Here is a 24,046-nt window from a genome sequence, read left to right on the forward strand (position 1 = left end):
TGCCAGTGGAGAATGAGAACTCACATAGGGCAAACATCCCCTCCCTCCCACATTTATAATGTTAAAATTAATGGGTATACATACTGATAGAATTGCAAATGCACGTAGTGATTCACCAATCAATGACATATTCTCTTTAAGTGGCAAAAAATAAGACATGGGATTCATCTTCCATTCTGATGGAAGTCTATAATCTACCTAGCACCCAGAACAAAAAGATTCAGCAGTACATCCAACTACACACTAAGAAGAGCAGAAAAAAGTGTATGATGAGCAAAAGCCCTCTATGGTTTGGGGCCAACATACCTGAAGGACCAGCTACTCCCTTATAAACCCACCCAACCGCTATGGTCATTGGAGGTCCTGTTTTGGGTGTCCCTGCCTTCTTAGGCAGAAGAGAACCCTGGAGAGGGCCTTTTTGGTCATGGCACAAGAGCTCTAGAACTCTCTCCCCAAGGAGAGTCCTCCATTCCTGTCTGTTGCCATCTTCCACCAGCAGGTGAAGACTCTTGTTTTGTTTGGCATTCCCTCAGTGATGCCTCCTTCCTGACCAATGCTTTAATTGCTGTTTTTATGTCTTTGTGCATATTTTACCTCTATTTTTAATTTGTTTTAATGATGTATAGCTTTTTTTGGCAGGGGGAGGTTGATTTTAATGTGTTTAAACTGTGATTTTATCATGAATATTTTAAATTGTTAGCCACCTTGCTGGACCTTGTGAGGGTAGAAAGTTGGGAAACAACAACAACAACAACAACAACAACAATACATAGTTGACCTTAACAACCCATTTAACTAGCCCTTTACCTGCAGCCCTATCCATCCTGTTTGTGTTGAAATTGGCTGCTTATTTTATCAACGTACCATAACCACTTCTTCACTAGTTAAAATGCTAATGGTTCAAAGTGTATGTTTGTTTGACAGGTTACATCACACTTCTTTCTTTTGTTCTTTGATTGCATTTTCATATGCAAATACAACACTGGGGATGTTATGAAAGGCAGCCTTCCACCCAACAGAGCTGCAGCAAAGATTTCATTTGACCTGAAGTACAAGGGACTGACACTGCAGCTCTAATTTGTAGGGAGGAATCTGAGCATCAATTTTTAGCCTTATTGTAAGAACTAAATTATTGTTCAAGGAGTCAGTATTCCCTGGAACACTTAGGGCTTAGGTGCTACCCACCCCAATGTGTGAGAGAGAGAGAGAGAGAGAGAGAGAGAGAGAGAGAGAGAGAGAGAACTAACTTACGTTAATTCATAGACCTGGGTCTGATTTTCTGGCCATTCCACTAGACACACCACCCGGCCAGGCAGGTCTAAGGTTCTTGCATAGTAGCCTTGTGGGAACGATAACAACAAAGCCAGTAACCATATGACACAGATGACAAATCTGGTGGCTGTGGCTGATAACCGTGGTTGCATTGGATGGATAATGGCCATGTATCTGGAGTAAAGAGAGAGAGAAAGAGTTTAAAAATATAGCAGCAAAACATAAGAAATACCGAGTTGCTGTTCTCACCTCTTTAAGACCCAATGATGTGACTTATTCATCTTCCCCATTTATCAAGGTGAGACAAATGGGAACATGGGGTAAGATGGCAAACTATTTATGTATGAATTATATGTGTGCCCTGCCTTTTCAATAGCAAGCTCAAAGCAAGGTAACAAAATCAAAATCACAAAAGCAATTGCATTAAACCAATGCAAAATAATAGGCAAGACTGTTGTGACGACATCATAACAATCTTGTAGAAAACCGAGGACTGACAACAAATTCCAGGTGTCTGCAGTACAGAAGCTGAACCAAGGACAGTCCTGTCCCACCTTCTGCAATCTTCTACCAAACTGGATTGTTCCAACTGGCATTTATGTGCAGCACAGTGCTTTCACATTCATTGCATCATCTCACAGTCTTTGGGGAGATCTCTGATTCTATATAAACAGAGAAAATGTATTTACATGAGCTGTTTTATTATCTGGCTTTCAACCTGCAAGTTCAGGAGGCAAGATTTTGCTTACACATGCTGGAAAGCAGGCAGGGAAGATAGAGAGGATAGTGGCAGGGTCTGTATCTTACCTCTTATACACTCCCTTTGACAGCTTGCCTGTTTTACAGGATGGAGAGGGGGGATACACAGGGTGTACTGAGGCTATAGCGCCTCCCCCAGAATAGGTAGTTAGCCCATCTTCCAGCAGGGGACAAAAGCAAAGGTTGTGCTTGCACACACTGGAGGGTTTACTGCAGTGGTTGAGGGAGACTAGAAGCAGAAATCCATGCTTTGCTGTTCCTAGCTGTTAAGAGATGTGCTTAAAATTGTATTTTATTTGTATTGTGCTGACGTGTGTATGTATGGAATGTACTTGCATTTGTGTATGGGTTGGGAAAACTGTGTGCTTTGGTCTGCCTGCATTTGGAAGCTGCTATGCTGATGTGCTGCCTGCACCAATATGCTAATGAAGACACACACACACACCTACCCACCCTGCCTGGAAAGAAGGCATTCTCCATTACAGTCAGCCACGAGGACTCTCACAAACAACAGGTCCTCCACCATCAAGGAATTCCTGGTCAACACGTAACCCTCATATCTGGTTTGCATCTGAAAGTGACTTCTTCCTGTTTACTGCTTGGGAACCAGCTAGAGCATCTACACATCAAAGGTTTCCTTGGCAATACAACTTCACACCTTGACCAGATGCTTCCATTGAGTTAAAGGTTAAGATTTGAATATTGCCCACTCCCTCTAGGTAGATACATCACATCCCAGTAACCAATAGGTATAAGGAATGGGACGGACTACAGGTAGGCACAGATGCCAACCCCCAAACTAGGTTTTAAAAGGTGAGGAGCAACCTTTGTTCCACGCTAGCTAGCCATCTTTACCCCACCTAGGCAACTCAAGTTCTACTGCAGATAATTCTCACGTGCTCTCTTGGACTGCAGCCAAGAAGCCCACATGTGTTGGCTGGTTCCAACTGTGTGAAGTAGAATCCCTCAGTTAGATCTTTTGTTCCCGCATTCTTCATTGAGAAGGTCAAACTCTCTTCTGGATCAGATAAGTATAACCGTTACCCTTTTCTGTGTTCCTATCCAATTAGTTAAAGGTTATTATTTTCTATACTGATTGCTTTCCATTTCTATTGTATCTAAAGGAACTTGTGAGAGTGTGTGAGCGAATCTGTTTTTGTATGCTTGTGAATTCAACTATTATTCAGTAAAGAGAACAACTTATTCTATAAACATCCAGTCGTGTTGTCTCTTTCTATGGGGAAAAAGGAGTCTCTGTTCTGATTCTGCCCTCTATATACATTGGTTAAAAGAACCCACAAGTCCCTGTCGTACAGAAGACAGATTTGGGCTAAAGGATTAATCTCCTAACGGGGATTTCTCCTAACACAGCAATAGGCAGTTCTCCTGCTCAGCAGATTGGGAAGTGGGAACAGAGACAGATGAGTAAGGCATCCTTCTATTACAGCAAAGAGAAAGTTCACACACACACACACACACACAAAAATGGTGATGATGTAGAATCAGATCATCTCTATGAGAAAGTGGGCTACTGATTCCACATCTGTAATCTCGAGCAACTTTACTATATGAATAGAAAGCCATAGGGAGGGGGCTAAATATGCAGAAGTCACAGGTAAATCGCCTGGGATAGCACAGTGTGGTTTAAACAAAACTAAACTACATGAGCAATGGGAGCTGATCCTACCCTTTCCCCTAATTCCTTACTTCTAGGGAAGCACTGTGAAAATATGGTCCTAGAAAATGGCCTGGGTCTGGGATCCCTGCCCTGTGTTCTTTATAATGCTCAGAAATTAGTTGCCGGTTCTCTATTCCTGCATGCACGGTATCTGATTCAGACTGTAACTGGGGTACACATGAAGAGAGGGTGACACATCCCAGCATTCTTTTCAAAGTGCCCTCTAAGTGCGAAATACATGACAGTCAACTCAAGACCACCCTGAGAAATAACATAGTCCTATTTTTAACAGATATAAAAGAACTTAAATTTCTTCTAACATTTTTCCTTTGAGCGAAATGATTTGCATTTCACCTTCTTCTCCATTCCAAGAACTGCCACAAGTATCCAGGTGAGTGAGAACCACAATCCCCCCCCCCAATGATTGCTTGAGGGTTTGGGGGAGCAGCAACTAAGGATTGTAAATTTAGGAGTTTCTCTCTAATAAAATGGTATCATAAGACTGTGCTGGAGCTTTTTATTAGATGCTCCATTTCTCAAGAAGTCAATTAAATCCCTATGAAATATTCTGCTTCAAGCATCAGAAAAAACATGGGAGTTCCATAATTTTGGAGAATAAATTCTTGGAACCAGCTGTCAGCCACAAAGATGGAGGAGCTGGGGGTTGTCCAAGGAGGGAATAGCCGTGATTGATAAGCTGATGACTTTGGGTTGCTATACCTGTAGAAAATTGGGGGAGGAGGAGGCGCTTAGGATTTGCCTGCTTCAGGGAACCCACAAAAACCCTTAAACTGAAGGTAAGGCTATGAGCCCCTAGCATCAAACCTGTAATGTAAAGTGGTGAGGGATGCAGCCCCTGGCTTTCAACTGAGTTGTCGTGGAGGAGCTACACCCAGGAATGTATTTTCTGTGGGAAATAGACACAGCTATCACCCTGACTTCCTAATGCAGCTAACTTTCATTCCAATACTAAAGAAAGAAACAAGGGCCCTGGTCACACGGGCCGGATATTTTTTTTTTTGAAAATTTATTTTCCAAGTTTTCACCTTTACAATCCACAAAACAATATACAGATAAACAAAATTAGATCACTTATACATCTCCAAAAGAAAAACTTTCAGTTCCAAAATAAAGTTTCCTAGCATTTAACTAACATTTTACATTTTTCGTTTATGTTTTAGCCAGTCATAGATAGTTTTCCATCTTTTCCAAAATACATTTTCAGGTTTGTTGTTCAATTCTAAGCTTAGTTTGTCCATTTCCGCAATATCCAAAATCTTATGTTTAAGTTCTTTAATAGATGGTATATCTTTTGATTTCCATCGCCTTGCTATCAATATCCTGGCTGCTGTTAGAATATATACTATTATTTTTTTGTGGTTTTTAACATTATCCGGGATCATATTTAATAAGAATATTTCAGGTTTTAAGGGAATATTTAGTTTAAATACTTCTTTTATGATTTTATGGATTTTTTTCCAATAAGGTTGTATTTTTTCACATCTCCACCAGATATTAAGGTAAGTACCTATATTTTTCCCGCACCTCCAGCAAAGGTTGGAGGTGCCCCAATGACAGATTTGACAGTGGAATACCTCTACAGCAAGTTGGATGTGGTCTATAGGTCATTCATCATATATCAAGAAAAATAATCTGCCTGGGGAAATAGTAGTCCAATTCTCGAAGAGACATGTAAGACACTTGATTTTGAAAGCAACTACGGGAACACCATTGAAAATCGAGGACAACAACATCAGGATTCTAAAAGACATTCCATTTGACATAAGACAGAAGAGAAAGAACTACAAAGAATTAATCCTTTTCTTACAAACAAACGGCATCATTTACAGATGGTTAATTCCAGAAGGCATCATTTTCAAGCTTCACGATAAAAAAGAAAAGATTGACTTTGTTTTTAAAGCATGTGACTTTTTGTGAACACAGCTTGGGGAACCAGAGGAGGACAAAAAGGAAGAAGAAGAAAGCAAATCTGATGGCGAGTTAGGCTCGAGTTCTTTCATCTTTTAGTTCGACCCAATCCTTAATCCATGTCATCGCGGCTGAGAGGTAGTAAAGCTGCCAATTGGGCAATGCAAAGCCCCCTTTCTTTTTACTATCCTGTAGGTATTTGGTTTTAATTCTCTGTCTTTTAGATTGCCAAACGAATTTACTTGTTATTCTTCCTAGGTCTTTGAAGAACTCATAATTTTTAAGATGGGTAAATTTTGTGCTAGAAATAGGATTCTTGGTAATATATTCATTTTTATAGTCGCTATCCTTCCCATTAAGGAGATATGTTTTTGTTCCCAGTTTTTCAGATCTATACTGATTTCTTTTAGTAGTTTTTGATAGTTATTTTCAAACATTTTTGCGGTGTTATCTGATAGCCAAATACCTAAGTATTTAGCTTTATGCACTACTTCCATTTCGGAAATTTCTTTTAACCTTGTTATCAATCTCGGGGAGCAGTTTTTAACTATTATTTTTGTTTTTTGAATATTAATTCTAAACCCAGCTAGTTGTCCAAATTCTTTTATATCCTTTAATAAGATTGGCAAAGACTGCTCTGGATCTTCCAATACAAATATTAGGTCATCGGCAAAGGCTTGTACCTTGAATTCTTCCCCTTTTACTCTCAACCCTCTTATCATTACATTGGATCTGATTTTTTCAAGTAGTGACTCAATATTGCGGGGGGGAGGCGTGGCTGTTTGCCCCGGAGCGAACTACCGTGCAGCCGGCGGATCATACATCCCTCCGACGTCCCGTGGTTCGGGGGGAGATGCCGATCATACCACAATCCTGTGGCGTGGCAAAGAAGCGGCGCGGCGCAATCACAGAGGCACCACTGCCGTGGCAAACGGGCTTGTGGGTTTTTTTAAAAACCAAAGTGTGCGCATGCGCCATTGGGTGCTTGTGCACATCCCATGGAGACTTGGGGGGAAAAAACCTTTTCACCTTGGGACATGGGTGGGCTCTGGATGCCACGACCTACCACCGGAAACACGATCAGATGCCCGCCCTTGCCCCGTGGTTTCCGGAAACTAGTACCTCGGAGGTACTAGTTTTTTACCCCGCATCTTCGGCGGGAAGCCTCGGGTGAGCCATGGGAGCTCTACACTTCCCAGATGTTGCGGTGTGATTGCGCCCGGAAAATCCGCCTATCTTCCGTCTCTGTACAGTGGCTAATGCTCCGTGTGACCGCAGCCAAGCTTAGTTTTTTAAAACAACAACTGAAAACTCCAAATCCAGCTTGTTTTTTGCACATCCCTGATTCCAGAACTGATACAGCCAGATCTTCCAGGAGGCTTTATGACGATGCACTCCCAAACAGGACTGTTCTCAGTTTTCCACAATACCTGTTTGTAAGAAAGAGCTAGTGCACGCTCACTTCACAAATGAACCTGGGGACAAGTACCTGGAGAAATGTATGGTTTCAATCACACGGTCAGCTGTACATGCACTGAATGTATTAAGAGAATTATTCAACAAAAAGAAAAATCAAGTGTATGTGCATTCACTGTAACTTGTAAACAGGGCTAAAATGAGGGTGGAATATGATGGAATAAGCTGTGGAGTCTTGTGAGCAAAAATTCTGCTTTGTGAGTGACTGGCATTAAAATCGTGAGCCAGCGATTTGGCTACTGCATGAATCGGTTTTCTCTGGAGCCCTCCTTCCCGAGCTGAGACAAAAATGTGTGAGCTGGAGGCTAAAAAGCTGTGAGCTGGCTCACACTAACTCAGCTTAGCGGGAACACTGCTCACATGTCTCTTTGAGAATCTCATTACTATTTCCCCAGGCAGATTATTCTTTTATATATATACGGAATATGACCTATAGGCCACATCCATTTTGCTCAAGTACTCCGCCGTCAAATCTGTCACCGGGGCTAATGCTTCGCTCAGCATTTGCTTCAGATTCTGTCCTTTAGATTCTGGGACACCCTGGAATCGGAGAACCAAGTTTGCTTTCTCCATTTGCAGCTGTAAAAGTTGTTCTAAACAAACAAACAAACAAATACCTTTATTGGCATAAAATATGAAACAGTTGCCATAGGGTAAAACAATCCTATAAAATTTGTGAAAAATAGATAACTTCTGGAAACATTACTAAAAGTTGTTCTTCTGTGGAGACTTGCTTCTTTTCCAATTTTTGTACCTTTTTCTTCACCTTTTGAGTAGTGGCGTCAACTTCTTTCACCTTCTCAGCTGTTTGCTCTGTAATTTTAGGGGTCTCATTCACTTTTGCTTGCTGGGTGGTGATACATTTGGTCATTGTAGACAACTGTTCCTTGACGTTAGTCATCTGTTCCAGCAGGGGGCACAGAGATTCTGCCAACATTTTAGCCAACTCGGTGGTTCCTTCCGGTTTTGGACTCTCCCCTTTCGCTTTTAAAAGTTTCTCCTTCTCCGTTCTCTTCCCCGCCATCTTTTATCGAGTTTTGCTGCAGTTTCTAAAGTCTCTGAATGTGTGCTCAAACACTTATACATGCCTTGGTAAGCTTTTCTCAACAGATTTCAACGCTTTCGCTTCCGCTCCCCCCCGTTTTTTTGCTTAAAAGTTCATGTGCATGGGAGGGGCCCCTCCCCCCGCTCGTTTCACTTCTCGGTCCGTGGGGTGGGGAGCTTTCTTTTTAAATTGTCAAAGACGCTTTATTCTGATTCATGTTCATATTGGTCTTCCAACCTCGCTTAGTCTCTAATTTGACCGCTCGATCATCAGCGCTTGTCCCGGTCAACGTCACTAGGTTCCATACGGACACTCGCAGGAGGGACCACTTTTTCTATCCATTTCCTCCACCTCAGCCTTCTGCCTTTCTGTCCCTCAGGCCTGACCACCTCCTTGATTTCTGACCTCACTCAAGCTGCCAGCAGTATCACTAATGACTGGTGGCAGGGCTCTTATACTAATGTCAGGTCTAATAACAGCAAATTGATGACAAAATTGATTCTTGCCCTTAACTGGAATTCACATGACTTACTTTCTCACTACTTTTTTTTTTAGGGGGGGGGACCCTACAGTTCTCAGCATTGTTTTAAAAGAATAAGGGCAGAAAGAGCAAGGCTGTGGGCAGGCATACCACTTCAGGCAGGCCATCTCCTTCCAAAGGGTCTGCCTTTACCTCTTGGACTGGCAGAAGAAACGGCAGGGGAGGAAATGACATCAGGCTATGTGCCAATGGCCATGGTGGCTTAGAGGTTAAGACACTGAGTTGCAGACCGGAAGGTCTTTAGTTCAGCTAGTTCGAGACCCTAGTGCCGCATGACGGAGTGAGCTCCCATCTCTGGCCCCAGCTCCTGCCAACCTAGCAGTTCAAAAGCAAGAAAGTGCAAGTAGATAAATAGGTACCACTTCAGTGGGAAGGTAACAGTGTTCCACGAACCTCGGCATTTAGTCATGCCTGCCACATGACCATGGAAAACATCTTGGACAGCGCTGGCTCTTCACCTTGGAAACAGAGATGAGCACTGCCCCCTAGAGTTAGATTCAACTAGCTTTCGAGCAATAATAATAAAGTTTCTTGAGTGTCAAGTTGACATCGCGTCTAGGTTTTTGCCCAGACGTGATGTTGGCACATAGCTCGATGTCATTCCCACCTCTTGCTCTGCCCGCTAAAGCTCCTGGGGCTGCCATCTGGCATCCCTAGCTCTAACAATAAGGACCAGGAGTTAGTCTTGGAGGTAGAAGGGGACGCGAAGTCAGAGCAGGACCCACAGTATGTGCATGTGTGCAGGGCTGTAAGGTCTGAGCAATAAGCAAAGTGATTTAGCGGCTTAATTTTGGATAACACTTAACTGATATCATGTGACCCAGGCAGAGCAGAAAGAAAAAAGGCTGTGATGGTCAAGTCAGGGGTCTGGAAATGACCACAAAGTTCATGTAGGTTAAACTTAAATTTCAGCAGCAGTCTCATGGGAAAGCACGGAGCACAGGGCTTCTCTTTCCTTTCCTCTGTGTGTATGTTACATTGCCAAAACAAATCAGTATGACAGTGGTAAGAATCACAATGGAAGCAGCTGGCTGCGAAACCCATTTTAAAAGCCTGGCCTCCAAAAATATAATTATCCAGAAAAATATTTCACCTGAAGGCTTTAATTCCTCACCTTCTCCAAACCAGCATTTAAATTTGCATTCAGCTGACACAGATGCTGGCCCAACAATCCCAGCTAGAGAGAGAGAGAGAGAGAGAGAGAGAGAGAGAGAGAGAGAGAGAGAACCTCATTCTCTCATGCAGCCCCCTCCCAGGAGCACTGAAGGTCAAAGTTGCCCAATATGTGACGTTGAATAACTAGGATGAACAGGCAGAGCAGGAAAAGGGAAGCCTCAGTCCTTAAGATGCCACAGAGCAGATTCTGCTGGGACATCATTCCTCCAAAGAGTCAAAGGCAAATCTTTGCTCTGACCTAAAGAGAAATGGGAGAAAGGCTTCAAGCTTAGGGGCTCTGTAAAATCTGAAAGATTTAGCTATCGCCCTCTTGAAAGCTGTCTGCAATTTCTTCAAGGGACTGCCTGCGCTGGTGATATTAAGAAAGACCACGAAAGATTGCCTGAGAAGGGCAAAACCTTAACCATCATAGCTGCTACAAAAGAAACAGAGGAATAAATAACAGTTTCAGATCACATCGGGGCAGAATTGGGCTGGATGTGACAAAGTGCTTTTATGTACTAGCTGGAGTGTTTCTGCAGTGAAGTAATGTGTCCAGGGGGAATGGGGAACCTCCTTTTCAGTTTTAAACGTAAGATTGGCATAATATCTCTCAGGCGATGGCTCGGATGGAAGGAATTCTTGGCTCTTCAGGGGATTTGACTGTGGTCTGCATGTGCAGAGAAGGAGGGAGAGGAATCCATACATGACAGAAGGACTGCTTCAGATGGGCAATGTTAATAAACACTGTTCCCCATGAGTAGAAAAGTAGCTCATCATGAAGAAAATCTCATTATCGGTTTTCAAGGAGGTGTTTCTTTTCTTTTTCTTTTTTTTACATAGGAGCAGGGGTCGTTTTGTAGAAAAAGAGCTAGGGGAACTCACTAGCATAACTCATTAGCATATGCCACAACCCCTGACATCACCGGAAGTGTGTCATAAGGCCACACCCCCTGACATCACCGGAAGTGTGTCATAAGGCCACACACCCCGCCCCCAACGGTCCCGGCCACCGCCGGCCTTGCAGCTCCACTGCCGAGCCCCATGAGGGGCCCGGCGGTGGACCTGCAAGGCCGGCGGGAGTGTGAGGAAGCCACGCCAAGGCCCTCCCTGGCCCCAGGCAGGCAGGGGTGGGGAGAGGCAGGGAGGAAGCAACTTAACCTCCCTCTTTTCCTGCCTCCTCCTGGCTGAATGAGGGCCGGAAGCGGGGCGGCCGGAAGCGGGGGGCGGGGCTTCGTCATGTGCCCTGCCCCCCGTACCTCACCCGGGGGAACTGCGATCCCCCGTGTTCCCCCCCGAAATGACCTCCCCAATTCTGCTGCAGAGGCAAGCCTAGAACAGAAGAAAAGCCCTGCTTGTTCGGATGAAGGGGATTCGGCATTCTATTTCCAACCAGTGACCTCCAGAAGCACACAAAGAGCATTTGAAGGCAGTAGCCCAGCTCTGTTGTCTGTTCCCATTATCTGGGTACACTGCTTGTCAATATGGAGACTCTATTTAATTATCCAGGCTAGCAGTCCATGGATTCATCCAGTCCTTTACAAAAGCCATCTAGCGATCATAATCATGTTTTATGATGGAAAATGTATGTAAGACTTCCAGTGAATTCCAAATAGGTTACTGTCCTTTTGCATCACAACACAGCTTATTGACTGGCATTCATTTTATTATTGACTGTTCCCTAGCTAGAGGACTCCTCTCCTCTCCTTCTCTGCCTTGAATGTTGTACAGGAAGATGCAAAAACTCTGTTCGCAAAAACAGGACTGCTGGACTGGCAGAAACACGTCAGCAGCAGCAGCTCTGAATCAGCCACATTTTATTTATTTATTTAGATTTCTTAACCATCCTTCCCCGCTTATGCAGGGCTCAAGGCAGTTTAAAAGGTAAAGGTTCCCTTGCTCGAAAGCCAGCTGAATCCGACTCTAGGGTTGTGGTGCTCATCTCCGTTTCAAAGCTGAAGAGCCAGCACTGTCCGAAGACGTTTCCGTGGCCGGCATGACTAAACACCAAGGCGCACGGAATGCTGTTACCTTCCCACCGAAGTGGTACCTATTTATCTACTTGCAATTTCTTGCTTTCAAACTGCTAGGTTGGTAGGAGCTGGAACTAGAGACGGGAGCTCACTCCATCATGCGGCACCCGGGTCTCGAACTGCTGAACTACTGACCTTCCACAGCCTGCAGTTCAGCGTCTTAACCACTTGAGCCACCGCAGTTTACAACAATATAAATTCATGACAATTTTAAAACTAATTAAAACTACAAAAATTCAATATTAAAACATTCGGTATATAAATATTTAAACACTTTAAAAACAAGATGGGGGAGAACTGTCGCTGGCCTCAATCAAAGGCTTGACGGAACATCTCTGCCTTGCATGTCCTGTGGAACTTTAATAGATCAGACAGTGCATGGATGTCATTCAGCAGAGAGTTCTACCAGGCTGAGACCAAGGCTGAGAAAGCCCTGGCCCTGGTCAAGGCTAGCTGGATATCTTTGGGGCTGGGAATCCTAAGGAAATTCTTATCTGCTGATCTCAATGCCCTTCCGGGGATATATCAGGAGAAGTGGTACCAAGGTCCCTGACATCACCTTAATCAGGTGGCCTTAATCACTCATTCCATGCACCAGTGCCACAAGAATTTTTTTAAAGGGGGGGATAAACATAAAACAAATTCTTAGGAAAATGAGCCTGTCAGATCAGAACACTTGTCTCGCATGTGCTAAACACAGAGGTCATTTCGGGGGGGATCGCGGGGGATCGCAGTTCCCCTGGGTGAGGTATGGGGGCGGGGCACATGACGAAGCCCCGCCCCCTGCTTCTGGCTGCCCCGCTTCCAGCCCTCATTCAGCCAGGAGGAGGCAGGAGAAGAGGGAGGGTAAGTTGCTTCCTCCCTGCCTCTCCCCACCCCTGCCTGCCTGGGGCCACGGAGGGCCTTCGCGGGGCTTCCTTGCACTCCCGCCGGGCTTGCAGGTCCACTGCCGGGCCCCTCATGGGGCTCGGCAGTGGAGCTGCAAGGCCGGCGGCGGCCGGGACCATTGTGGGCGGGGTGTGTGGCCTTATGACACACTTCCGGTGATGTCAGGGGGTGTGGCATATGCTAATGAGTTATGCTAATGAGTTCCCCTAGCTCTTTTTCTACGAAACGACCCCTGGCTAAACAGCATCCAAGGCAGCACATCACAGATTTGGGTGTTGGACTGGCAGGAGTTAATATCTGGTGAGAACGCTTTGCAGCAGCAGAAAAAAGGAAGAGCGATGGAATGGAGCAACACCGTAACACACCCAAATACACCCTTGCCAGGAACAACATGAGAGCTTCTACTCCTTATCAGTGCCTCACAGCTAATCCATCTTGTTAATTATCCCTTTTCCACAGAACCTCACATGCCATTTGAAAACCTAATGAATCTCACTGCATCAGTCTAGAGCCCAGTTTTCTGGTCCCCCCCCCCCATTATCCCCACTTCCCACAGATTTGCTCTGAATTAGGGCTACTTCCCAGGAGCTGTTTACTCCATCCAGACAGAAACGTTTAGGAAAGAGAGGCCCTGGGAGCCTTAAGAATCAGGCACTGGTTTCCTGCTCCCTTCACCAACAAAGTCACTGAAAAGAGAACCACAGGCATGAAAGCCAATGCACCAACATCAACAGAGTGCCATTGTGGTGTAGTGATTATAGCAGGCCCATAGCCAGGATTTTGTGGCTTGTGGGGCAATTATTTTTTTCCTGGTGGGGCTGAAGTTCTCAGTGCAGAGGGAAAAAGCCAGAATTCTGAGGTTATGACTCAGCACCTGTGGAATCAAGCCTTTTAAAATCAAAGCATAGAGGCTTCTGCAAATCTTAGCCCCAGAGTGTGACAATAGCAGGCTGAGAAGCGGGGGTGGGGGGAGAGAAAATTTCTTCTGATAGATGGTAGGCGTGGTACTGAAAATACTTATCTGAGTTTGGCCAGTAAACTCACTCCAATTTGTATAAAAACACATAAAACTTTATTTACAAAAACAAAGGACAAACAATACATTGATAGAGGAAAGAATGCATACAGTTCAGCAAGGAATGCAACCCAAAACAAAAAATCTAGTTGGCTATTCTGCTCACTACCTTTCTTATCAGGTACATAGCTCTGGCATCTCAACTGATTCCTGATGAGCAGAGTCTCTGGAAGCATAGCAGCAGGGTGGAATTTCAAGAGAGCTTCAAGGCAGTCTATTATCTCTCTGAGTCTTCTCAAACTGTCTATTCTACACAGGTATTCTTAACCATTTAGCCAATAGAAAGCAGGATAGATCTCTAAATTGCAAGCTGTCAACCACTTTAGATTACAGTTCTCAGCTGCTGCAAGTTAATCCTTCTCTGAGGGGCGATTCCCGGGGGCACTCAAGGAGGCGATGGTCCTCCCTCTCCTAAAAAGATCTTCTTTGGACACGGCTGAATTGGCTAATTATCGACCGGTGTCCAATTTGCCCTATCTGGGCAAACTTATCGAGAGAGCGGTGGCATTACAGTTGCAGGGCTTTCTAGATGGCACTTCCGTCCTAGATCCTTTCCAGTCCGGCTTCCGTCCAGGGCATGGATCAGGGTGGTGTGGCGGCACTGTTGTTATTCTGTCGGTCACATTTGATATGGTCGACCACCAGTTGCTGACCCACTGCCTCGCCGATGTGGGGATTCAGGGACTTGCCCTTCAATGGCTTGCCTCTTTCCTACAAGGTCGGGGACAAAGGGTGGTGATAGGAGAACAGCAGTCCCAGAGACACCCCCTTGAATGTGGGGTGCCCCAAGGGGCTGTATTATCCCCGATGTTGTTTAACATCTACATGCGCCCCCTTGCCCAGATTGCCCGGAGGTTTGGCCTTGGGTGTCATTAATATGCGGATGACACCCAGCTCTATCTGATGTTGGGCGGCCAGTCAGACTCCAGCTCAGAAGATCTGCACCGGGCGTTGCAAGCCGTGGCTGGTTGGCTCTGACTGAGTCGGCTGAGGCTAAACCCGGCAAAGAGGGAGGTCCTGGGTTTGAGTCGTTGTGGTTTGGGGTTGGGGCTCCCGCTCCCGACCTTTGAGGGGGCGCCCTTGGTGCCAGCATCAGAGGTTAGGAGTTTGGGGGTGCTCCTGAACTCCACATTATCTATGGAGGCCCAGGTAGCAGCCACTGCCAGGGCGGCCTTCTACCATCTTCGGCTGCCTCGGCAGTTGGTTCCCTTTCTCGACCACGATGACCTAGCCACAGTGATCCATGCGACGGTCACCTCAAGGCTAGACCATTGTAACACTCTCTACATGGGGCTGCCTTTGTCGCAAATTTGGAAGCTGAAGCTGGTGCATAATGCTGCAGCCAGGCTGTTGATGGGCCTTCCTATGGGGGCACACATCCAGCCTGTGCTGAAAGCGCTGCACTGGCTGCCGATAGCATACCGGATTCGCTTCAAAGTGCTGGTTCTTACTTTTAAAGCCCTAGATGGCCAGGGTCCGACATACCTACGGGACCGCTTCTCCCCATATGTTCCCCAGTGAGCACTACGGTCCGGGACTAAACATCTCCTGGTAGTTCCAGGTCCCAAAGAGCCCAGACTAGCGGCGACTAGGGCTAGGGCTTTTTCGGTGGCGGCTCCTACATGGTGGAATGAGCTCCCAGAGGAGATCTGGGCCCTGCGGGACCTTGCACAGTTCCGCAGGGCCTGCAAGACGGAGCTCTTCCACCAGGCGTTTGAGTAGGAGCCGCCACAACTGTTACCATCTGTCCTAGCCCTTATTACCAACTCACCGTGAGTGCAAAAATGGTGGTACTGCGTGGAGCTGTGGCCACTAAGGATACCATCCTGGTGACATAGGTTCCCTTGTAAGTTGTTGTGGAGAGCACTTATGTTGCACTGAATGTTTTTAAAATGCAGTTTTAATGTTTTATGTATTGGGCATTGGCCCCATCTATACGCCGCCCTGAGCCTGTTCGCGGGGAGGGCGGGTCATAAATTTAAATAAATAAATAAATAAATAAATAAATCACTTCTACCAGCCTAAGCAACAATTCTGGTTAACAAGTCGGCAAGTGGGGGTGATGACTTCTATAGTCAAGAAAGCTAACACTTAGTCAGAATAATTCTCTTAAAGGAAACCAGTTTCTTGACACAGGGTTGGAACGGATCCTAGAGGTCATCTACTCCAGCCCCCTTGCTCAGTGCAGGAATTAGTCAACTACAGCACCCCACTCTGCTTAAAGAAGCAGACACCTTTAAAAATGTTTAAATTATTGGAAAAAAAAGCATTTACAGGAGAAATTCTTGTGGGGCTGTGCCTTTAAGAAATGGGGCAGAGCCCCCCCTGTACTGTAGCTATGGGACTGGATTATAGTGTAATCAGTCAGAATATCTCAGCCTGGTCTACCTAGGGTTGTTGTGAGGAGAACCATGGAGGACAAGAAAAGATGATGGAGCACCTCTCGTTTTGGCTCATGTTCTGCTTGCCCATACGAACAGAAAGCTGATCTTTCAGTTTGATGGTAAGCATTTTGAGCCTGTTTGGTGGGTTGCCTTTCAAATATTCAAACAGTACAGAGTAACAGTTTGGCTGACTTTTACACTTGTCTGTTCTTGCACAGTTCAGTGGGAGTCACAGAACTGTCATCACTACATTCCACTCTGAAACAGAGAGTAAACAAACCAGTCAGTCAGTCAGTGATTCTTAAACAATGAGTCAATACTATGACAGGTGATTTTTGTCTTGTCTCTTTGGTTCCTCCAGACTGAAAAGGCTCAAAAGAGTTCACACCAAGGCTGGAATCAATACATATTAGGAACTAGCACTTGCTGAGACCCAAAGGCCCAGTGAAGTAAGATCAGCATCACTTTTGCTTTGTGCAGGATATTCAGGTAGGTTGGACAGCTCTCTCTCCTGTGCTGCCTCCAGTCTTGATAGGTAACTTGTGAGAAATCCTCACTCACATTAGAAGACCACTGCTTCTTATCTTAGTTTCAGTACTGCTCATCCTCTTCTCTCTAAGATCCTTTTGGATATTTCCTCTTGATATTACTCTCTAAATTAAGACACTCTGAACATCAGGAGTCCCCAGTCTTGTTAAAATTCTACGTATAGCAGTTAAGGGGTTGCAGTACAAAAGACCAAAAGTAAACCAACAGTACTGCAAAATGTTCAAAAATATATTCAAAACCTTATAAGTATACAAAATTACAAAGTACAATAATAATTTTTTGTTTGTTACAGGTGATAACTGGTGATGGATGAAATTCTCCGGAGTATCTTCCGTTTCGTGAGAACTTCTTCTACATCAATATCCATCAAGGTGTCATCATTTCCTGGATATTCCAAACGGACTCAGCAATTCTCAAAAAAGAGAACTGTGAATTTTTGACAATGGGGAAAGAGCTACATCACAAAATGGCTGCCACAGGGAGTAAAAAACAAAATGGCTTCCATTGGATCTTGGAGCCAATAACATCATGTTGGGAAGCTGAAGGCAAGCATCCTCCTGTAGTGGAGGTATCTGTTTCTGAATGGGTGCTCCCTATAGAGACACAAATAATGACTTCTGGGTTCTTCTGAAAGACTGGGTATTTCGGGGCGGAAACAGATACTTAGTCAAAGAAAACCTATCAGCAGCCAGTGGGTGCAATACTGGGTGACAATGCTACACAAGAATGGAACACAAGACTCTAATTGGCAGTAGGGCTGGATCACGGTGAACCAAAGAGCTGCTTGGGGGCACCAAAAAGACAGAGGGTGGCAGTATAGGAGGTGATGATGGACATGGCATTCACCTTGTCATTTCATCCCAGAACCTTGCCACTGCTGCTTGCTCCAATGTGAACGGCAGAGATGCTGTCTCTGGATCCCACCTTGGATCCAAACAAGGGAGCACAGAAGGAGGGTACATGGGGCTGCATAATGCCCAGCAATGTTGGGAGTTTTATATTGGGAGTTTCTGGGGAATTCACCCCTGCCATTGCAGTGTCTCTGCTGCCTTCCAAACCTTTGGATTGCTAAGTGGCAAGGTCAGCCCTGGTCAATGAGTAAGCTGAAGCTGTATTTATCAGTGGCTCACTGGACCCAAGCCCAAAGCCGAGCACAAACACTTGGTAAACCTGACAATTTCCTCTGAAGAAAAAGAAACCACACTTCAATGACACTACTATTTTGCATTTTAATATTTTGTTGTGGCTTCCCCAACATTTCCATGACAACGCGTTATCCCTCAAGTGCGATGGTACATCAAGGCGGCTTTGAGCACAAAGCGAAACAAAACAATCAGAGGTAATAGAACAATCAGTTTGCTGCAGGGCTATTTTTGGGCAGAATGCACAGGAACGGAGTTCTGGCTGGCTTCAGAGTTGGCCACGCCCACTACAGCCAAAACCTCTGCATGCGTGGCTACAGAGGGAAGGCCTGGAGAGCGACCCCCCCCAGCAACTCCAAGGCGGGCGGGCCAGGGAGGGCCCTGGAAGCATTGGGGAGGCATTTAAATGCCTCCCTGTGCCTTCCCTGGCCTGTCCAAGGGCCGGCTTGCCCAGGCGCCCCGGAGCCACATGGCGCCCGGGCAAGCCAAGGGAAGGCAGTTTAAACTGCCTCCCCTTCCCTTCAAGGGGGGGGGGGCTTGCACGGGCTCTCCACAGCTAAGAGAGCACGGGCTCTCCACTGCAAGCCGAGGGAAGTCATGGGGGTGTGGCCTAATATGCTAATGAGCCATGGGGCGCCCAGGCAAGCCAGGGGAAGGCATGGAGTGTAGCCTGATATGCTAATGAGCTTCACTGTTGAGGTGTGGCCTATTATACTAATGAGTTCCTGCTGGGCTTTTTTCTACAAAAAAAGCGCTCGTTTGCTGCATCTGGAAGTCCACAGCCTGAATGGTTAGCTAAGAGGGGGCAGTGTCTCCCTGGCTCTGATGATGCAAGAGATATCAAGCGGTACTCACAGCTTATGTTTTTATGAGGCACCGTTCATCCCACAGGATCGTGAAATGTTTCACAAATGACAGCACGGTTCCATGTGGAGAACGGATGACGCAGAGTTGGGCAAGCTGTTCCACATTAGGGCTTCTAGATCTTTAACAGTTGCATAAAAGAGACTGCTACTGTTTTTATTGCACGAACCGTGTAACTTGGGCTTTAGTATCACAGAAAAGTGCAGCTGTCTGTCCCTGAAAGCTTACGGTCTGGATTTCAACAGTTGGGGGAGACAAGACAGGGAGGAGAGGACGGGGAGGCGAGGACAATGGATGCACACTTAATCACAGTGCTGCAAAGGTTTGAAAAGCTGTACTGGCTAAAATCTCCCCATAGAATCTTTCTATATCTATGCCCTGCTCAGTGCTGGGAATCTGAAGTGACTGCATTTACAACAGATGTGTGCTCAGCCTTCGCTTGAAAACCTCCATTGAGGGAGGACAAGGGTTGCCAGGCATTTTGGCGCTGGCATTTTGATGCTGCAATGGCACTTCTGACACCACTCCTGAAGTGACATCATTGCACTGGTGCACTACTGTAAAGGTAAAGGTAAAGGTTCCCTTGCTCGAAAGCCAGTCGAATCCGACTCTAGGGTTGCGGTGCTCATCTCCGTTTCAAAGCCGAAGAGCCAGCGCTGTCCGAAGACGTTTCCGTGGTCATGTGTCCGGCATGACTAAACACCAAGGCGCACAGAACGCTGTTACCTTCCCACCGAAGTGGTACCTATTTATCTACTTGCAATTTCTTGCTTTCGAATTGCTAGGTTGGCAGGAGCTGGAACTAGAGATGGGAGCTCACTCCGTCATGCGGCACCCGGGTCTCGAACTGCTGAACTACTGACCTTCCACAGCCTGCAGTTCAGCGTCTTAACCACTTGAGCCACTCCTCCAAAACCTGTTTTTCTCCAGTTGCTCTACTGAGTGGTGTCAGGCAACCTGGGCTGCCAGTGGGCTCTCCTGCCATAGCAGGAAACCTGGCAGACCAAGGGAGAACCCCCTTTCCATGTAGCTGGTCCCATTGCTGAACTGTTCTCACCATTAGAAAGTTTCTCCAGATATTCAACTGAAACCAACCCCTGAAGCCTTGCCCCAAGGGGCAGCAGAGAACAAATCTTTGGCCTCTTCCATACGACAGTCCTTTGGGTACTTTTGTAGAGTGCCTCACATCCACTCTGAGACTTCCCCTTCTCCTGAGTAAACATACCCAGTTCCTTCACAGGACTGGCTTTCCAGACCCCCGACTATTTTGGTTGCCCTCCTCTGAACGTGTTCTGATTTATCTTCATTTTTTTTGTACAGTGAAGCACACAAGCTAGAGCAGAGTATTTCAGAGGAGGTCTAAACTAGCGTGAAATAAAATGGAACTTTCCCCCCTTGTCACTTGAATCCTACGATTCTATTAATGCAGCCTAAAATCACAGTAGCTTTCTGCTTTGCTTTGCATAATAAATCTGAGGGCCTGAGATCACTTCTATCTGTTCAGCCAGGGAATTCATTGGATACTCTTTGTTTCTTTTCTTTTTTCTTTTGCCAACAAGACAGGGAGGAGAGGACAGGGAGACAAGGATAATGGATGCATACTCAGTCACAATGCTGCAGAAGTTTGAAAAGCTGTTTTGGTTAAAATCTCCCCACAGGATCCTTGAATTGGAATGGACCCAACTTATGGCAACCCCGTATGGTTTTCAAGGGAAGGGTCGTTCAGAGGTGGTCTGCCATTGCCTGCCTCTGCATAGCAACCCTGGACTTCCTTGGTGGTTTCCCACGTAATTACTGACCAGAGCTGACCCTGTTTAGCTTCTGTGATCTGATGAGATTGGCCTGGCCTGGGATAGATGGATGGGAAACCAACAGAATCACTAATCTGTCCCAGAAGACAATCAAGACTAGTTATTACCTGCACTGTTTGTTTGTTTATTTAGATATTTATACCCCACATTTCTCTCCAATGGGGACCCAAAGTAGTTTACAACATTGTTTTCCCCTCCCCCTGCCTGACCCCAAACCTTTCCCCTGAGCTGAAACAGCAATATTTGCATAACTTTGGAGCTACACTTGGAGTATTCCAAGCATGTGCAGCTCCAATATTATGTAAATAATTCCCCACTGAGGCTGTTCTGGTTAGGGGAAAGCCATGGGGGGAGGGGGCAAGAGCCCTTTCCTTCCCCCTCCAAATGCTGCCCTGGGTCGAATTAGCTCCTGCAGGCTTTAAAAGTGACTGTGACTGAGGTGAAAGCAGGTTCAATCCCGAGAACCCAGACCCAACTTGTTAGAAACTTTAAAACTTAGCCTTTATACAGAAGAATTGAAAACTTGGTCAAGCACATCCTCCTAATGTTGTAAAATAGTCAATAATTGTTTAATACTCAGACTATTTGATTAATCTTGCTCTATTGGAAAGAAGAGATTTCTTTGCCTTTTAAAAAATACTTTATTCTAAGGGAAAAGGTACACGGGATTGCTACAAATTAACAAAACACTAAGAGCTACATTTCTAAGCTTCCTACAGACAAGACAAGCACACACGTAATGGAGAATTCTCTCCTTCTTCTTGGCCCCTAGGAAGGAAGTCACCTGAAACAAATGACCAATCTGCATCAAAGTAGAAGTTACTTTTCCTGGGCTAATCCCCCATTGGCTCAGTGTCAGGTATCCCTTCCAGGTCAGTCTAAACAATAGCAAACTAGGAATACAAGTTAACCCTATAATGACTGAATCAGACCTTGTAAACACATACATTTCCAACACCCCTTCTCAAGGTCTGACATGTAAGTCATACATACAAAAACATTATTCATTATTCAATTCAACATTTGTACCAATCATATTCAACATTTTACGTAGACGTTCAAATTTCTCTTTGGTCAGTGGCTTAGTCAGAATGTCAGCCACCATTTCTTCTGTACAACAATGCTCAATATCTATCAGCTTCTTCTGGTACAAATCCTTCACTAAAGCACACTTAATACCAATTGATCTACTTCTAGCTGTGGTGCTTTCTTCCTTACATATGGTAATACAAGCCTGATTATCTTCAAACATAAGTACAGGTACAGGTTCTCTTATTCCAAAGTCCTTTAACATATGAAAAATCCATTCAAGTCTACTACAGGCACTTGCTGCTGAAACACACTCCGCTTCCGCTGTAGACTGCGCCACAACAGTTTGTTTTCTACTAGTCCAGTCTATTAGTCCATCTCCGTAGAAAAATAGATATCCACTTGTAGACTTGTAGTTGTCCGATTCTTCTCCCCAGTTGGCGTCCATGTATACAACTAGTCTGGGCCCTTCAGACGGTGCAATTCTCAGTTGTAAGTCCATTGTTCCTTTCAGGTACCGCACCAGTTTCTTTATTGCACTCCAATCATGATGATTAGGCGAACTCACTTTTCTGCATAAGGTGCCAACTGCCACTGTGATGTCTGGTCTCGTGGTTTTGCTCAGGTAGAGAAGTTTCCCAACTGCTTCTCTGTATTCTCCAATGTCTCTGAGTGGTTGTCCATTCTTTTCCTTCAGATATCCAGGTTCCATTGGTATGGATGATGTTTTACAGTCCTTCATGCCAATAGATTCTACAAAGTCCATAATCTTTCGTTTCTGGCATAGAAGAAAAGTCCCATCCTCGAGTCTCTCAATTTGCATTCCGAGGTACTGTTGTACATCTCCTAGCTGTTTGACTTCCACGTCCTTATTCAGTCCATCAGCTATGTCTTTGATGTCCTTTCTGTTTTGACAGGCCACGATCAGGTCGTCAACGTAAACAAGAACATACTGGTATTGTCCATTTTTAATTCTAGTGTACAGACAAGGTTCAGCTTTCCCTTGTTCAAAACCTTGCTTCTGTAGCAGTCCAGTAATTTTGTCATACCAGGCCTTTGCTCCTTGTTTTAGCCCATAGAGTCCTTTGTTGAGTCTGTAGACATAATCCTCTTGTCCTTTGACTTTAAAACCTTCAGGTTGTTCCATGTAGATTTCTTCGGATAGTTCTCCATTGAGAAAAGCAGTCTTTACATCAAGATGCTCTACAACCATGTCTCTTGATGCTGCAACACTAAGAAGTGTTCTGAAAGTTGCTTGGTCGGTAACTGGAGCAAAAGTTTCAAAATAGTCAGTCCCATATTCTTGTGAATAGCCTTTGGCCACTAGGCGTGCTTTGTATAGCTCCACAGTTCCATCTTCTTTATGCTTTATTTTGAAAACCCATTTGCATCCAACAGGCTTTCTGCCTTGAGGTAGCTTAGTAAGAGTCCATGCTTCCTTCTCGTAAATGGATAGTATTTCTTGTTCCATTGCTGTAATCCATTTGTCTTTTTCACTCGTAGGTAGGTTGCATACTTCCTTCCAGTTCTTGGGCTCCTTTGCGGATTGCACAGTTTCACAAAATCCATATTTCTTTGGTGGTTGCCCTTTAGTGCTCCTTTCTGACCGTCTCACACTGGTTGTGGGTTCTGCTGCCTCCTCTGGTGTGGTTCCCGCTTCCCCTTCTGTTCTGGTAGTTTCCTCAGAAGGTAGACCTGCCGGTTCCCCGGTGATCACTACAGGTAACCATGTCACCAACTCTTCAGGTGCAGTCCCAGACATCTGTGGATCAGTTGCACTGGAAACACTTGGCAAATCACTCTCATCAACAAATACAACATTGCGTTCCTTAACTGTGCAATTTTGTGGATTGTATATCCTGTATCCCTTTCCACCGATTGGATACCCTACTACGAATCCAACTTCAGCTCTGGGGTCAAGTTTTCCCCTTTTCTCCTTTGGTATGTGGGCATACCCTTTGGAACCAAAAGCTTTGATGTGCTTTAATCCAGGCTTCTTTTTAAACCAGGCCTCAAAAGGAGTGGTCCCAGTAAGCTTTGAGGGTACTCTATTGTGTAGATACACTGCTGTGTTCACAGCTTCAGCCCATAGGCTGTTTGGTAGTCCAGAATGCATAAGCATTGCCCTACACATGTCCTGAATTGTTCTGTTCAGCCTCTCAGAAGATCCATTTTGTTGAGGCGAATGTGGGATAGTCACCTTGTGTTCAATCCCTTCATGTTCCAAAAATGCTTTAAATTCAGCATTGCAATATTCTCCACCTCCATCAGTGCGTAAGCTTTGGGGTGCTCTGCCAAACTTATTTTTAATTGTGGCCAGGTAACATTTGAATTTATTCAGTGTCTCATCTTTGCTCTTTATCAGATACACAAAAGTATATTTTGTTTTATTCTCAGAAAAAGTCAAAAAATATTT

General features: G+C 45.2%; 1 protein-coding gene across 1 annotated transcript in view; it reads right to left on the reverse strand.

Annotated features, from left to right (window-relative positions):
- TACR1 (tachykinin receptor 1) overlaps positions 1-24,046 on the reverse strand; it is a 115,464-nt gene that overhangs the window by 64,871 nt on the left and 26,547 nt on the right. The window contains exon 3 of the mRNA XM_015421084.1: positions 1,252-1,446. Coding sequence (XP_015276570.1) covers positions 1,252-1,446 — 195 coding nt within the window. The remainder of the gene's footprint in view (positions 1-1,251; positions 1,447-24,046) is intronic.

The sequence above is a fragment of the Gekko japonicus genome, unplaced genomic scaffold (assembly GCF_001447785.1).
Source record: "Gekko japonicus isolate JY-2015 unplaced genomic scaffold, Gekko_japonicus_V1.1 scaffold13, whole genome shotgun sequence".
NCBI classification, from domain to species: Eukaryota; Metazoa; Chordata; class Lepidosauria; order Squamata; family Gekkonidae; genus Gekko; species Gekko japonicus.